Below are 14,998 nucleotides of genomic sequence, written 5' to 3'. Positions count from 1 at the left end.
GAATGCATAATTTTCACTTCGATAACTGTATGGAGTAACGTGATAGGGTCAACCATTATTACCATGGATAGAAAGTCGACGGAAGAAGTCATGGCAGTATCAAACGCTACTCCTAGTAATCTCAATTTTTCATTTTCAACTTCAGAAGTCACCCAGGTCGTAACGTAAGAATTTAGGCTATCAACACCCGTAAATATAACACAATATCATCTATTTAACTAGACGCGAACCAATATCTTGACCTGAGTGTCCTTATAGTTAATCAGCGTCTTAAACCCCTTTTCCTCAATTTCCTCCATGTTAATCAAACTAGTAATCATTGGCTCAGGTTTCAGATCACCTATCTTCGTCAGGAATCTGTCAATCCACTGTCATAATTAGAATAGCTTACCTCGCGCAAGAGCATCGATAACCTCCTGGAATACTGATGAAGTATATGTTGCCGAGCCTTTAAAAGTCCTCTCATTCAGCATAAAATAGTTAGGCGATATGGTCACCTCGCTTGCCCAGATGGCAACATTCACAATAACGGCTCGGGGTCTGGACGCAGCAAGCGCAGTTTCTAGTGTGCTCTGCATGCCTGCGCAGTCAAAGACCACTTGGACGCCTTCTGCTGCGCAAAGCTTCTTGCACTCTTCGCCCACATTTGTCTGTGTAGGATCTAAGACTGTGGTGGCCCCGAACTTGGTCGCAAATTCTCGTCGTTTGTCTGCCGTCTCAGTGACAATGATCTGGCTGGCGCCTTTGCTCTTGAGAACTTGAAGAATAGCTAGGCCAATTGGGCCGGCGCCGAGGATGAGGGCCGTGTCACCAGGTTTAAAGTCGCTTTGCTGCACGGCGTTCCAGGCAACCGCCAAAGGTTCGACCAGGGCTTGTGCTGTTAGTCGCGTATCATCAGAGTTGGGAATGGAGATCATACCGGCAACCTGAAGGGGTATGTTATCAGGAATCTTAAAGACCGAATACCGTGGAACAGTTGTGTACGTGGCAAGTCCACCGCCAATCCCTGTGATGATGTGAGCCGTCGTATCCTCGTGTATCTTCTTGCGAAATACCATACCACTCAGCCCGATGAATCCAGAATTGGTGCAACAATTGACCAGACCTCTCTGGCATGAATTGCAAGTTCCGTCAAAGATGATTGGCTGGACGACTACCCTGTCGCCTGGCTTTAGGTCATCAACCTCGTCACCGACGTCTGAAATAACACCGCTATACTCATGGCCAATGATGACCGGGGCACTTTTGCCAGTCACAGGATGAGATGTTGTGGGAATCAGGTAGGCTCCCTCAAGATATTCGTGAAGATCTATATCTCCATGTTAGTAATAAAACCGGACAGGTGATTTGGCACCTACCTGTTCCGCAAATTCCAACAAATGCCGGTTTCAGCTGTGTTCTTAGTCAACATCGCGACAACGGTTGTTTTCGATCAGCAGGGAAACGACTGACCTGAACTTCTTTGGGACCAGGCTTTGGGACATTGACTTCCTCGATTCTTATATCGCCCTTGCCATGGAAGACAACTGCCTGCATGGTATCTGCCATGTTGTAATGTCTCTTCTTTATCAAACCAGAATTGTGAAACTGCTGTTTTCAGTAGCAAAATTGATCAAGATCACTCCAGTCTACAGTCAACATTAGGAACCTATTAACGTAGTATATGAATTTTCTGACAATAACCAGGCGCCAATTGCCGAGTGAAGAGATCCAACTCCACTGTCTCCCCATGGGGTTCGAATGCGGGGTCCTAGCCATTCGGCTTCCCGTTCTCTCCGCAGGATTTGTCGCCCCGCGGCGCGACACAGCCGCGGACGACCGAGTGACCCTACCCGACAAGGTTTAGGTCTAGGATATTGCGTTGGTGGCCTCGGTCAGGCGACCTGACTCTGTCTCACTTCATGGTGCGGTGACGAAGCTGTGAGTCCCATGTCGTTGTAGCAGATTTTGATCGTGTACTGTAGCTAGCCTTACGCAAGACTGGATACTCCAATATATAGTATATATGGCAAAGGGGAAATCGAACCATCTCGATATCGAGCAATTGTTCTCCAACATTAAGTGAAAAAGGTTCCTTGCGATTCCTCTTATACGCTCAAGATGTCGGTCCAAGTACACTCAAAGCCTCGGAAGCTGAGGATTATTCACGTCGGCGCTGGGGCGTCAGGTCTTTTGACTGCTTACAAGGCCGAGCGTATGCTGCAAAATTACGAGCTTGTATGCTACGATAAGTGAGCTTAGCCGTCTTGACTTTATCTACATCCAAGTTCTCATTTGTTTTGTCCAGAAACCCAGTCATAGGCGGGACATGGTACGAAAATCGCTACCCAGGTATTGCGACAAGGATCCTCTGCATTAACGTTCGTGAGGGCTAATACTTTAGGATGTGCCTGTGACGTGCCGGCGCATATCTATACGTATTCGTTCGAGCCAAATACCGAATGGTCTTGCTATTATGCAAACTCTGCCCAGATTTATGACTATTTTCTCAGATTTGCAAAGAAGTATGATCTCGCGAAATATGTTCAGCTGCAGACCACAGTCATCAGCGCGGCTTGGGATGGTGATGAAGGGAAATGTAAGTTATACAACCATCTCGATGGATCATAAGGGCTAATACCTTCTGGCAGGGGTTGTTAAGTTAAGCCAGGATGGTAAGGAGAGAATGGACTACTGCGATGTATTGATGAATGGATCGGGAGTGGTTAACAAAGCCAAGTGTGAGTACATTACACGAAATCTCTGCAGACCTCTCTCACATTCTCATAGGGCCTGATGTTCCTGGTACATCCTCCTACAATGGCACCATAGCTCACAGCGCGACCTGGGACCCAAAGATCAGTTGGGAAGGCAAACGGGTTGCACTCATCGGAACCGGCTCTAGCTCTGTACAGATGCTGCCACAGCTCGCCAAAGGTCAGTTCAATGGAACAATGGATCTGTTCACTACTAAAACGGACCTGAATTAGGTTCAAAAACCCTTCACGTGTTCGCAAGGAACTCGATATGGATCGTCCCTTCACTGGGCACAGACCTCAGCAAGGCTAATGAGGAGGGCAACAGTCCTGCCGAACAACCAGGTACGCAAGTTTATTCTGAAAAGGACAAGGAGGAGTTTCGCAGAGACCCTGGGGCACATCTACAGTACCGGAAAGGTCTTGAGGCAACCTTAACACGTAATTTTCCGTTCTTTCTTAGGGATTCACCGATGAGCCAGTGGGCTACTGCTGCTATCAAGCAGGATATGCTCAAGAAGCTTGAGAGTGCCGATGAGGAGTTGAAACAAAAGCTTATTCCATCTTGGCCGCCAGGATGTCGACGAATAACGGTAGGTTGATCCATATTCTTCTTTAGACGTTCCGTTAACGACTTCACCTTTACAGCCTGGCAACGACTATCTAGAGAGCTTGGTCCAAGACCGTAGGTTATACGGCTCTAATGTGCTTCAGATGCTGACATCCGCCAGATGTCAAGGTTGTTTTCGAAGGCGTTTCAAGATTCACTCCCACAGGCCTTGTCACGAGCGAAGGCAAGGAGTTCGATTTCGATCTTATTGCCTGCGCTACAGGGTTCGACATCTCGTATGCTCCGCATTTGTAAGTACTTTCGATTCAAGGCACCATTTGTTATTACAAGAACGTCACTAATTTAGCCGTCGTAGCAAAATCACCGGTATTGATGGTGTTACGATGAAGGATGAATGGTCAGAGGTATGTAAAGTGCGACACGTTTCATCTCACTAAATGAAGGTAATTAACTTATTTTCTGTCACCAGAATCCAAACATTTATCTTGGTATCACTGGGCCCAAGTTTCCCAACTATTTTGTCATCAATGGACCAACAGGCAACTGGGGTCAAGGATGTGTACTTCCGTCGGTGAGTCAGGCCCCTAAATTCTACTATTAAATCACAAAACTAATTAACCTTCAACTTTAGCACGAAGTTCAAATTGAGTATGCTATGCAATGCTGCATCAAGATGCAGAACGAGGGCATCAAGGCCATGGAGGTCAAGCAACTTCCCACTACGCAGTGGAACGAGCATCTCGACAACTGGCACGCCAAGTACTCAGTCTGGGCTGGCAACTGCCGTTCTTGGTACAAGGCGAATAGGTCAGACGGGCGGGTGTATATCTGGCCTGGAAGCATGCTTCATCTGCTCAAGACTATGAAGACGCCTAGGTTCGAGGACTTCAACATTACCTACCGAAACGACAACATGTGGAGTTTTTTGGGCAACGGTCGTACTCAGATTGAAGAGCTGGCTGAAGAGGGGGTTGATGTTGATCTTGCACCGTTTATTCGGGATCAAGATGTTCCCTGGGCGATTGATGATCCTTCTACTCTAGCAACAGTTGCAAGCCGTGAGCATAAGCTTTGAGCATCTTGGTTCAATTAGCGCCGATCAATTATTGGGCATAGATACTTTGTATGCGAAATTTGAGGTGAAGGACGATGCGAAATCGATTTAGTATTAGAAGTCTCAGAAGTCACCTAGAGCTGAGGATCAAAAATCAAGCTTTATCCAACTCGATCGAGGCAATCTTTATCGCTTCTTCGATATCGTAATCCCAGATCGTAGGTAGCGTCTCCTCCAGCTCCTTGTATATCTTATCAAAATCACTATCAATCTCAGTTTGGCGTTCAAATAGTTGACCCGCTCGTCTAGACTTTTGAACGACCCATTGGGCTCTGTCTCGTCGACTTCTATCAAATGCAGAGAACGCAGCCTCGATATCGACACCAACTTGGATCGTGTCATGCGCCAATATGGACGCTAACGCAGCAGCGTCTTCAATACATAAGCCTGCTCCCGCTCCATGATGTGGAGATGAAGCATGTGCTGCGTCTCCGATGATACATACTCGACCTGTTGCAAAGGTCGGAACTGGATTCTCGCCTAGATCGAAGATGGCCCACTGTCCGAGATTAGTAAACACGTCGGTGATCTAGCCACCCATTAGATTGGCACTCACGCGGTCAAGCTTATCAGTATTATCGAGAATCCTTAGCACCGATGATCGGAAGCCTTCGAAATCCCGGAGAAGATCCTCTTTGGTGGCCGGAAGAACCAGCTGAGATTCACTTGGCCAGTCGTCGGAGCTTGAACAATATGCCACCACATTCAAGATGGTCCCGTGCGCAACAGGATAGCTCAACAGATGCTTGTCCTTCCCCAACTGTCCGTTTCAGAGGTTATATCAGACTGCATCCTATGATCAGAGGTGACATGTCAAGGAGAACTTACCCACATCGTGGCATTAAGAGCTCTCTCCTCCCCCAATACCTCAGCTGCTTGTTGCATGGGGATCATTCCTCTGTAAGCATATTTGTGCGTGTATGAACACTTTGACGACGGATGATCTGCTCCAACGAGAATTTCGCGAACTTTGGACTTGATGCCATCGCAGCCAACAACAGCATCAGCTTCCTCAATTGTGCCATCCTGAAAGGTAAGTCGGATTCCACCACTCCTATTTTCCTCCACTGTCTGAAGTTGTTTGTTAAACTGCACCAAGTCGCTGGGTAAGAGCTTTATGAGTTCATTTACGAAGGCGCCCCGGTGACAACCCTGTAGCCCGGTACGATTCTCGATATGGAACAGAGGGGAGTCGGTAGTCGCCCCGTCCATGCCGTCAAGAAACTCAAACAAGAAGCTTTTCTTGGACTCCCAGGTGTTACCATTGGCGACATTTTTAAACGCTTCATGTACGCTTGGATCACAAGCAGCCATGGCGTCTTGTGCATTGGGGCTTATTCCCAGGCCGGCACCGATGTCGCTGAAGGCATGCGCTTTCTCGTAGATTATGCAGGGAATGTTTCTTCTGAGAAGTGAGATTGCAAGGACAATTCCTGCAATACCGCCACCAATGATGGTGATCAGAAAGTCCTTCTGCTCCTGGGCCATGATTAAAGATAGAACTGAATATAATGTTTGGTTCAGGAAACTCATCCCCGTGAGAGTCTGAATGTTTTGGTCTTTATATTACGCCATGCCAGCATGTGCCGAGATAGGCAGTTGTTTGCGGATACGGTTCTGGCCAAGTATGAACCCTCTTGTGACTTGCCAGAACCATTCTTCATCTAAATTTGGCGTTACATTTGACTTCTATGTTTCAGATGCTATTTGTGAGCTACCGCCTTGCCGTGACTTCCGAGTTTAGCGGGCGCAAACCCGTCACGGTAGATATCCTGCATGGAATACAACCCTGGAAGGGAATTCCGTCAAATTCCGATGAGTATAAGCTTAGGCAGAAGCATGGTCATATCTTTGTCATCTAAGTTAGGAGCCTAAGGCTTAACCTTATCGCAAGTAATTATCCAAGGACATTGGCAAATAGAGCCATTGAAGGTTACAGACCCCGCTTCTTGCCCTTGCCGCTTTGACCCGGAGCACCAACGGACTCCGAATTGGTTACAGCGGCCCCATAGTGTAGATTGCTGCAGATCACTCTTTGATGCCATCCGGGTGGAAATTTGACTATGTGATGTCATTCGAGTTCGAAGTCTCTGCATACATAACAACAACTACTTCTTACCTCGGCATTTCGCAACCACTTAAACGTATCGCAGAGCAAGGCTCCAGCCCAGTGTATGTTGCTGCCGAACTCCCGTAATTCCGAAACTCCACATCTTTATGGCAAACGTTTTGAAAGTTATTGGCAGGGCATGATTCGGACAGGAGACAGGCATAGATCTTTTGTTCGGCCCCACGGGTTTTCTAGGTCTCGCGGTGGGTGATGCGGAAGTGGCCCGGCCCAAAAACTCCGGTTTCTGTGAACACGGCTCTCACCCAACAAACTTAGAGGATTCAGATTATCAAGATGATCCATAGCATTTTGCAGCGGCGCGGAAGAGCAAAGATAGAGAGCTTTAGACGTCACCGAACCTAGTTTAACTGTAAAGATAGGAATTCAGGACCTTTACTCCTTCTTCCCACTCGCCCGATTGAATCAGGTTTATCTCGCTCCAAAAACCATGCTCTGCCCCTTCAAGCTCCGTGTATCTCAACTTGGCCTTGGGATTGAGCTCTCTTAGCTTCGCAACAAACTTCCTACTTCCCTTGATGGGGACTTCACTATCATTGTTTCCATGATGTAACCAAATGAAAGGAAGTTCCAGCGCCAACTGCGGGTTATCCTCCAGATATTCTATCGGAAACAGGCTGCGGTGGTCCCCGAAGAAGCTGGTATATGTACCATGTTGTACCATGGCGATTGGCAGATTTGAGATAGCCCTGGTTGTTGGGTGAGGTCCGTCGGGAAGCTGCTTGAGATGCTGAGATACAAGTTCGTAACTGATCTGTGGATATTGACCTATTCGCTTGGGGTAGGCTGTGCAAAAATGGTCGCTTCGCATATCGATCATTGGGTAACTTGCGATAACAGCTCGAAACGCAGTCGGATGGCGCAAGGCTAGCTGGATTGCAAGATAGCCTCCTAGGATCAGACCATTCTCAGCGTTCTAACTCTTGTCACGATGAAGAGGACCTACTCACCGGCACTCTCACCAGCTAGTAGAACCCTCCCCAGGTCTACGCGGCTCTTCCCGTTCGTCATCTTTCCAATGGCCTCGTCTAAGCTGCTCTGAACCCAAGACCAGACTTTTTCAATGTCTTGAAGTATCTCAATCCCGTTACTCTCCGGGATTAATCTGTAGTCACAAGAAACCAGAATTGCGTTGTTCTCTAGAGCATATTCAAGGATTCTGGGGGGCGTAAGTTGAAGGTTGTCACGGCTGCCATAAACGAGAAAGCCGCCATGAAATCGAATAAGGACTGGACGTTCACTTGGAGGTAGAGTCTTGGGAACAAATAGATCAAGAAGAATCGGTTGCCCCTCAATCTCCTTGTAAGTAAAGGTGGCGACGTTGAACTCGTCAATAGGTAAGACGGGGTCGGGTGCCATTATGACTGCTTCTGTTCCAAGTTGATGATAGTCATATAGCGATCAAACCCGTTTCTTCAATGTGAGCATCTCATCATGTTATAATCATTTGGGCCTGCTTAGGTGGCAAGAAGGAACAGTGATCACGTCGTTTTAATTTTGCTATGGCGGGCCGCGGGCCGCGACATCTGCTTATAGGGGAAATTGCCGGTCCAGACTGCAAATAACGTCTGTAGATTGTAGATCATTAAAGAATTACTTGGCGCAATGATGTCAAAAGGTGACAAGTCCCGGGTAGCTCACTCCGCATTCCGGGTGCCCGCGGCGTCCGTGGGTCCGAGAACGGATGCAATTATTTTTGTCGGCCGTCAAGTCTTTCTGAGTCCGACAGTGTCGCCTTCAAGCCGAACTTGATCAAAGTCTGTAAGTCGTGAGACCAAAGACAGCTTTAATTAGAACAGTCCCAATGGCGGTGCCATCGTGACATGAAATAACGGGAGAATATGTTCGGTAGAAGGAGGGTATGATTGGTCCGGAACAAGTCGAGACCTATCCCCTACATGCTTGTAAGGTTCAATAGCGATAATGCAAGGGGTAGAGCCAAATTGGGTTAGGTCAGATCGTGCAGGATAGATTCGCGTCCAGTCGCCAATAATGACTCCTTCACGGTGAGAACCACTGCATTTTAGTATGGTGAATAGCAATGCGGAAGGCATACGCATTACAGAGTAGTGGCTATCAATTGCCAACATGTTATGTATACTGGGCTTATTTTGACAGAAGGAAAACACCGATCTATCGACTTTCGACTCATAGGGACAACAAGATTGAAATTGGATTTCCATATTTGCGGCTGATCGGCGCCGCTCCCACCGCACTATCCATCCCGCCAAAGCCAGGTTTAGTGCATTTTCGGTTAGGGAGGGCTGAACACAACTCAGGTCCGATCCTCAAACACGCCATTTTTGCCCATGATTCACCCTGTGGGCGGCCGCCAACACATGAGTGGGCCATTGTGCATTGGAACTATTGAGACTATTGAGACAGCGGTGCGACGAGCTATTGAATAACCTACGAGACTATCGACTATCTCATCTTAGCTCACGCGAGGTCCAGTTGTCCGTGGGCTAAATATCCCGTCTAGCCTGAAATGCATATCTAGTGGCTTGCAGCTAATCTATTAGGGGCTAGCTAGCCAGAGCAACAGGTTAAAAGCAGATCTAGACCACCATTCAGCTGGTGCAACGTTCTGCCTTATCCAGAAAGAGATTGTAATTTAAAAATTATCAGCGGTCAACCAACAGCGTCTGATCGCGCCGCATGGGAGAGTAAATATAGATAACTCCTTATTCCGTAGACCGCGCAAACTTCATTCTCCTGGCCTCTAGAGCTTTGAATATCTCTTTCGTTGCTGGTACCATTTGCCTTCTGTCATTCGTTTATGAAATCGCCTACAATGAGGGCCCCGGAATTTCGTTGGACCCTATGGGCCCTGCTCCCCATTCTCTCTACCTCGTTTGTAAAAGCAGACGCGCCGACATCTTGTAGTGAAATGGGCAGTACCTACGAAGCTTCAGTTTACGCGTTCAATGTTAATTGCGACACCATCGGTGGCAATCCAGCTACTTATGCTTATTACTCTGTCGGGGATACCTTCGCATCGTGCATACAGAGATGTGACCTCGACGATGATTGCATTGCTGTAAACTATCAACATTTCACCGGCGATTGTGATTTAGTTGCCGCATTTACTCAGGAACAGCCTTCATCTGACTACGATCTTGCTGTGAAAGCATATGAGATACCAACATCGCCTACAACAACGACATCATTGACAACAGATGCGGTGACTACATCAGATGCGGTGACTACCTCAGACGCAGTGACTACCTCAGACGCAGTGACTACATCAGACGCGGTGACTACCTCAGATGCAGTGACTACCTCAGACGCAGTGACTACATCAGATGCGGTGTCTACCTCAGATGCAGTGTCTACCTCAGATGCAGTGACTACATCAGATGTGGCGACTACATCAGACGAGGTGGCTACGTCAGACTCTACAACCGTACTGTCAACAGCGTCAACAACAGAGGCGATGTCTTCAGACTCTACATCCCTGCCGTCGATTGCATCAACCACTGATGCGATTTCTACATCAGACTCCACGACCCTACTGGAAACGGCGTCGACATCAGACCTGCTGTCTACATCAGACTCTGCATCAACATCCGATCCTTTGTCTACCCCATTAGACTCTACAACCCTATTGTCTACATCAAGCTTCACTTCGTCACCATCAACAGTGACATCTACATCAGAATCAGCAGTGATACTCACAACATCAGGCTCATTTGTATCTTCATCTATGCCTGTGTCAGACTCCACTACAGTGGAGGACGTGACCTCTTCGTCTATGACATCTTCGGTCTCGACACTTCTTACTCTATCCACCTCAGCATCTTCAGCATCCTCGGCATCTCTATCCTCCACGCTGTCCTCCTCTTCTTCAGTCGTTACTTTGCCCACATCAACTGGACACTCGACCACAAGCAACAGTAACGCGGCCGTTACCTCTACTACTAAGACATCTGAGAGTGCTGTGCTCACCGTCATTGCCACTGCTACAACTATCAACACAGCTTGCACCACTCTCACTACACTTACAGACACAGTAACGAGTGTCACATATGTCACTGTTGATACCAGCTTATCTGTGGTTACTACTTGTGTCCCAGTCACTTTGGTATACAGTCCCTGTGGCTGTGAGCACGAGACCTACACAACCGTCGATATGACAACTGTTACCTCTCCCTGTAGTACTGATGCATCCTATACGAAGGATACCATCACCCTCACAGTCCCCAAGGCTTGTGAGACAATGACCAGTGCTGGACAGTCTGCAGTCCAATATCCTTCTGGCTGGATATGGTCTCAGACATATTCCGGCCATGGTAGTTATTACCTAGCACAGCCAACAGCGGTGCCACAAACCGACTCTGGGTCAGACAGTACCCAGCCATCTAAGGTTGTTCCAGTAGTCAGACCCGAAACGATCTCAGAAGAAGGCAAGGCTTCAGTGAAGGCCACTGATCGACCACAAAAGGCGACTGGAGAGCCGTCATCTCAATCCGGATCTGACAGCTATGACCACCCCGAGGCCTCGGCATCCAAACCCACAACTGCTCCTCATTATGAACAGGTCCCAGCCAAGGAATCCAACAGCCTGGAGGCTCCTTCATCATGGACAACTCATCTCAGCAACCACGATGCCTCAGCTTCGGCGAGCAAGACAGGATCAACTGGCGAGACAGCTCAAAGCAATGTGCCGTCACAGTCTGGTGGAAAAGGATCCACGCCTATGACCATTTCAGGAGCTAGCCGACCTCGTTGCGTGGCTTGGACTGTTGTTGGCTTGGCCCTTATGCTTTACTAAGAGTGTCACATACCGGGGCAACGATTAGAATGGCAGAATTAGGCGTAACGATGCAAGATTTAGTATTCCGACCATAGCCCGAGACTGTTGCTTTTAACGCAGCGCTGGCTACATATGCAATAGATTGAGGATATCCTGCTTCGTTGGCATATTGATATCCCAAGTATATATTTGTTTCTCAAGAATACTTAGTACTACTACTGTCAGTAGTATTTAGAGTTATCAGTTTATTAAACTCACTTTTTATCTTTATTCTTTCCCAAAATTCATCAATGAAAATACTAGCATTGCCTGTTCGATATCACTCTATGCCATAGTCTGGAGCAAGGATAAGAGCTAACAAGTGCCGGGTATCTGGCGCCGCAATTCGGGCGCCGCGGCGTCCGCGGGCCTGCTTCCATTATTTACCCCGCGTTTGATCTTCGCGAATCTCGAGATAAGAAGATGATTGACTTCTCGGTTGCTTGATGCATATAACGTGACATCGAAGTACATCACTTATAACAGAAACTTCATGCATTTAGAATTCTACCTTCCGCAATTACATACGTCGTTTCCAACCTCCTGCAATGGCTGACTTGTACTTTTGGTATTCTGCATTGCTGACTGCGCTAAGCGTGACTCTTGTATGGTGGAGGAACAAGAAACAATATGACCCAGTGCGTTTCTTCAGGCGAAGTGACCTCCGTGATCACAGAGAAACATGCTAGTAGTAAAACGCTGATATCATGACATCAGAAACCCTATTCTCCGCAAGACAGCCAGCACCACCATGAAGAGTTGCCGAGCGATTACAACGACATCGAGCCCCTGGAAGACTTTGACTTGGACAACGCCGAGCCAGTGCAGACACGGCCATGGAAGCCCAAGTATCACCTCACCATGGGCCTTGAGAAATGCACATTCTCAGACATTCTACCGATCGACAAAACGTTAGAGGAGAGGCTTGCCCTGCGACGTAAGATTGTCACTGAGCATTCCGATATGGTCATTGCTTCTGACCCCTGTTCGGAGGCTGCCGTCAAGGAGTTTTACATCTGGATGGTAAGGACATACCTACCGCGAAGGTATCCATCTCTCTACCATTCCAAAGGCGACACTCTCCTCGGTCCAGCATCAACTAAGCTTCCCCTGGACCCGCCGAACGATGTCAAGGCAGTTCTCAGGCTCCTTGCTGAGAACATGGATACAGAACTGTTCTTTCTCCAACGGCAAGGCGACAGTTACGTTGCAAGAGCACTCATTGATTGCTATCCTTTCTCATTCAACCCTTCCCTCAAGTTGAACAAAACCCTCGCAGAGATCCATGGCCCTGTCCCTGGTTACAAAGAAAAGCTTGAGAGGCCGATGAACCGCTACTTCACCTCCCTGCCAAAGGGCAAAGCCGTGAAGCGGCACAACTGGAACATATCCATTGGCCGCGATCTCTTCGCACCGAGAGAGAATCCTTTGACAGTTCTCCCCTTGTGGCTGATGGATCGGATCAAGACAGTTCTTGATTGGCTTGGTATTGAGGTGTTGACGATGAAGGGAGCCGATCTGGACCCTGAAGAAATGAACGTGCGATGTGAGAGGCAGACGCTTCATAGGTTGATGGAAAATGATAACACGTTGGTGTTTGCTTTCAAGACATATCAATATCCTCTCAGGCAGATTCGGGAGGAGGGAGGAGGACCGGCATTGGCTGAAGCGATAAGGGGGATCAATCGTGGCAGCGTGCCTCAAGTGGCGTGGTATAAGGCGTCGGTGTATTGGGAACGAGCTGTTGTAGAGTATCTTCTTGGCGGAAGTTCTGAGCAACCTGGAAATTTGTAAATAAAAATTAAAGATTCTGCCCAGCCTGAGGTCAATAAGAATCTGAAATCGTCGCATATCAATCGTGTTCAAAGGACACTCTGCGCTATAACTTTGATGTCTTGAACAGTAATGAATCTTACGTAACTCCAGCTCAGAACATTGCTCGAGGCTCTCGCAACAGGGTGTTCATACCTGCAGCAGTGCCGCGTCGGTGTACGCGCCGTGTTCATGATTGTGTTGACACTCATGCTCGACTGCCATGCTGAACCTGACTTCTACCACTTCCAGCACGCCAGAAAACGCGATGTGTAACTCTGCCACTGCCCATGGTCAATGTGCAGTGCCAAACGGGACAACAGGAGCTGCCAGTGGTTCAGCGTCAACACCGAAAACGCCCCAATAAAACCCCGACCTGCTTGCTTTCTTTCCTTCTCTTTCCTCTTCCTCCTTCCAACTCATCTTCGATCTTCACTTTCTTCATCCAACTTCTTCACAACTTTCATCCATTCTTCCCTTCTTCATCGACATCAACCAACATTAACCTTCACCTTCACCAACTCACCATCGACCATCAATCATACCAACAGTCGTTGTCAACAGAGACAGACTCACACGCAACCACAATCACCCACCAAAACAACAACAACAACGACAACTCATCAACAACCAAACATGGCGTTCCTTGAGTTGACCGCTCCCCGCTCTCCCACTCCGGAGTCGGCCTCAACCATCTCCTCTGAGGACAACAAACTTGTTGCCCTTACCCCTCCCTCTCATACCTTCGCGGAGGCTACCAACACTACCTCTGCTGAGGTTAATGTTGACAACACCGACAAGGTAAGCCTACAATCTCCAATCAAGGATCATGAGCTAAAGGAGCCCAAGGCCTTCGATCAGATGATCGCCCACCTCAACGCGATGCGAGCCAAGGTTCAGGCCCTTGAGTCGGAGAACATCGAGCTCAAGGCCCAAGTCGAGCATGAGAAGTCCTCCAAGGAGCAGTTTTCCAACAGCCTTGACGAAGCCAACCGCAACTGGCGCTTTGCTGAGTCTGAATCCGCTGCCAAGGTTCAGGCTCTCGAGTCAGAGAACAATGAGATCAAGGCTCAAGTTGAGTACGAGAAGTCATTCAAGGAGCACTACTCCCGAAGCCTCGACGAAGCCAACCGCAACTGGCACTCTGCAGAATTTGAGGCTGCTGCCAAGGAAGCCGAGCTTGGTCGTGTTCGCGAGCGTCTGAGCCTTATCGAAGCTCAGGTCACTGAGCAGGCGGAGCTTCATGCCGTCAAGGAACAGAACACAGAACTTCAGGCTCGTTACCGCTACCAGTTCTATCTGACTACACATCACCATGTCCAGACACTCAAGCATATGATGCACGACTGGAAGGCTCAGGTGGTGCAGAAGATTGATGAAGAGTATGAGAAGAACAAGGAGAAGGAAAACGACTCCGCTGCTGCAGTCGATGCCGAGTACGAACGACTCAAGGCTCTGATCGAAGGTCATGACTACATCATCACCAACATCAAGAAGGGCAACGAAAAGTTTGCCACTCTGATCAAGGATCTCCGAGAGAGCGAGTATCCTACTCTCACGTCCGACCTTGCTGCGGATCGCTTTGAAGCTTTCTTGAGCGAACGTGAGAAGATGGTTGCTCAGCTTGAGCAGGAGAAACAGGAGACTGTCGAGATGGTCAACGAGAACTAGGAGTTCGACAGCCAGAAGACAGACGACATCACTGACGACGCGATTGAGATTCCCACCGAGACCAAGGAGCCGACCAAGGCTGAACGAAAGAAGGCAAAGAAGGCTGCTAAGAAGGCGGCGAAGAAGGCTAAGAAGGCCAACGAGAAGAAGTAAGGAGAGTGTACGTGCGGAC

At 48.3% G+C, this 14,998-nt stretch overlaps 7 protein-coding genes; 4 read left to right on the top strand and 3 right to left on the bottom strand.

Moving 5' to 3' along the window:
• Positions 1-218: 218 nt before the first annotated feature.
• Positions 219-1,548, bottom strand: FFUJ_10250 (related to alcohol/sorbitol dehydrogenase; the record flags this gene model as incomplete). XM_023569012.1 has 5 exons in its annotated part: positions 219-340; positions 392-871; positions 920-1,309; positions 1,359-1,392; positions 1,453-1,548. 5 exons carry the CDS (start codon positions 1,546-1,548, stop codon positions 219-221), a joined length of 1,122 nt encoding a protein of 373 aa, XP_023436286.1.
• Positions 1,549-2,100: 552 nt separating this feature from the next.
• On the top strand, positions 2,101-4,381 carry FFUJ_10249 (monooxygenase-like protein; the record flags this gene model as incomplete). XM_023569011.1 has 11 exons in its annotated part: positions 2,101-2,231; positions 2,288-2,331; positions 2,384-2,578; positions 2,631-2,720; positions 2,770-2,916; positions 2,970-3,328; positions 3,384-3,420; positions 3,467-3,596; positions 3,662-3,710; positions 3,776-3,877; positions 3,938-4,381. The coding sequence occupies 11 exons, from the start codon at positions 2,101-2,103 to the stop codon at positions 4,379-4,381; spliced, it is 1,728 nt and encodes a 575-aa protein (XP_023436285.1).
• A 133-nt stretch (positions 4,382-4,514) lies between these two features.
• FFUJ_10248 (related to salicylate 1-monooxygenase) lies at positions 4,515-5,908 on the bottom strand (the record flags this gene model as incomplete). XM_023569010.1 has 3 exons in its annotated part: positions 4,515-4,919; positions 4,977-5,180; positions 5,249-5,908. The coding sequence occupies 3 exons, from the start codon at positions 5,906-5,908 to the stop codon at positions 4,515-4,517; spliced, it is 1,269 nt and encodes a 422-aa protein (XP_023436284.1).
• Positions 5,909-6,894: 986 nt separating this feature from the next.
• FFUJ_10247 (uncharacterized protein) lies at positions 6,895-7,907 on the bottom strand (the record flags this gene model as incomplete). XM_023569009.1 has 2 exons in its annotated part: positions 6,895-7,439; positions 7,499-7,907. The coding sequence occupies 2 exons, from the start codon at positions 7,905-7,907 to the stop codon at positions 6,895-6,897; spliced, it is 954 nt and encodes a 317-aa protein (XP_023436283.1).
• A 1,435-nt stretch (positions 7,908-9,342) lies between these two features.
• FFUJ_10246 (related to proteoglycan) lies at positions 9,343-11,322 on the top strand (the record flags this gene model as incomplete). The annotated part of the gene is made up of 1 exon (XM_023569007.1): positions 9,343-11,322. One exon carries the CDS (start codon positions 9,343-9,345, stop codon positions 11,320-11,322), a length of 1,980 nt encoding a protein of 659 aa, XP_023436282.1.
• A 569-nt stretch (positions 11,323-11,891) lies between these two features.
• Positions 11,892-13,137, top strand: FFUJ_10245 (uncharacterized protein; the record flags this gene model as incomplete). XM_023569006.1 has 2 exons in its annotated part: positions 11,892-11,981; positions 12,061-13,137. 2 exons carry the CDS (start codon positions 11,892-11,894, stop codon positions 13,135-13,137), a joined length of 1,167 nt encoding a protein of 388 aa, XP_023436281.1.
• A 654-nt stretch (positions 13,138-13,791) lies between these two features.
• FFUJ_10244 (uncharacterized protein) lies at positions 13,792-14,979 on the top strand (the record flags this gene model as incomplete). XM_023569005.1 has 2 exons in its annotated part: positions 13,792-14,811; positions 14,875-14,979. The coding sequence occupies 2 exons, from the start codon at positions 13,792-13,794 to the stop codon at positions 14,977-14,979; spliced, it is 1,125 nt and encodes a 374-aa protein (XP_023436280.1).
• Positions 14,980-14,998: the final 19 nt, after the last annotated feature.

This window comes from Fusarium fujikuroi, chromosome FFUJ_chr10 (assembly GCF_900079805.1).
Source record: "Fusarium fujikuroi IMI 58289 draft genome, chromosome FFUJ_chr10".
NCBI lineage: Eukaryota > Fungi > Ascomycota > Sordariomycetes > Hypocreales > Nectriaceae > Fusarium > Fusarium fujikuroi.
Note: the sequence above shows the minus strand (reverse complement) of the source record. Positions and strands in the feature narration are given on the sequence as shown.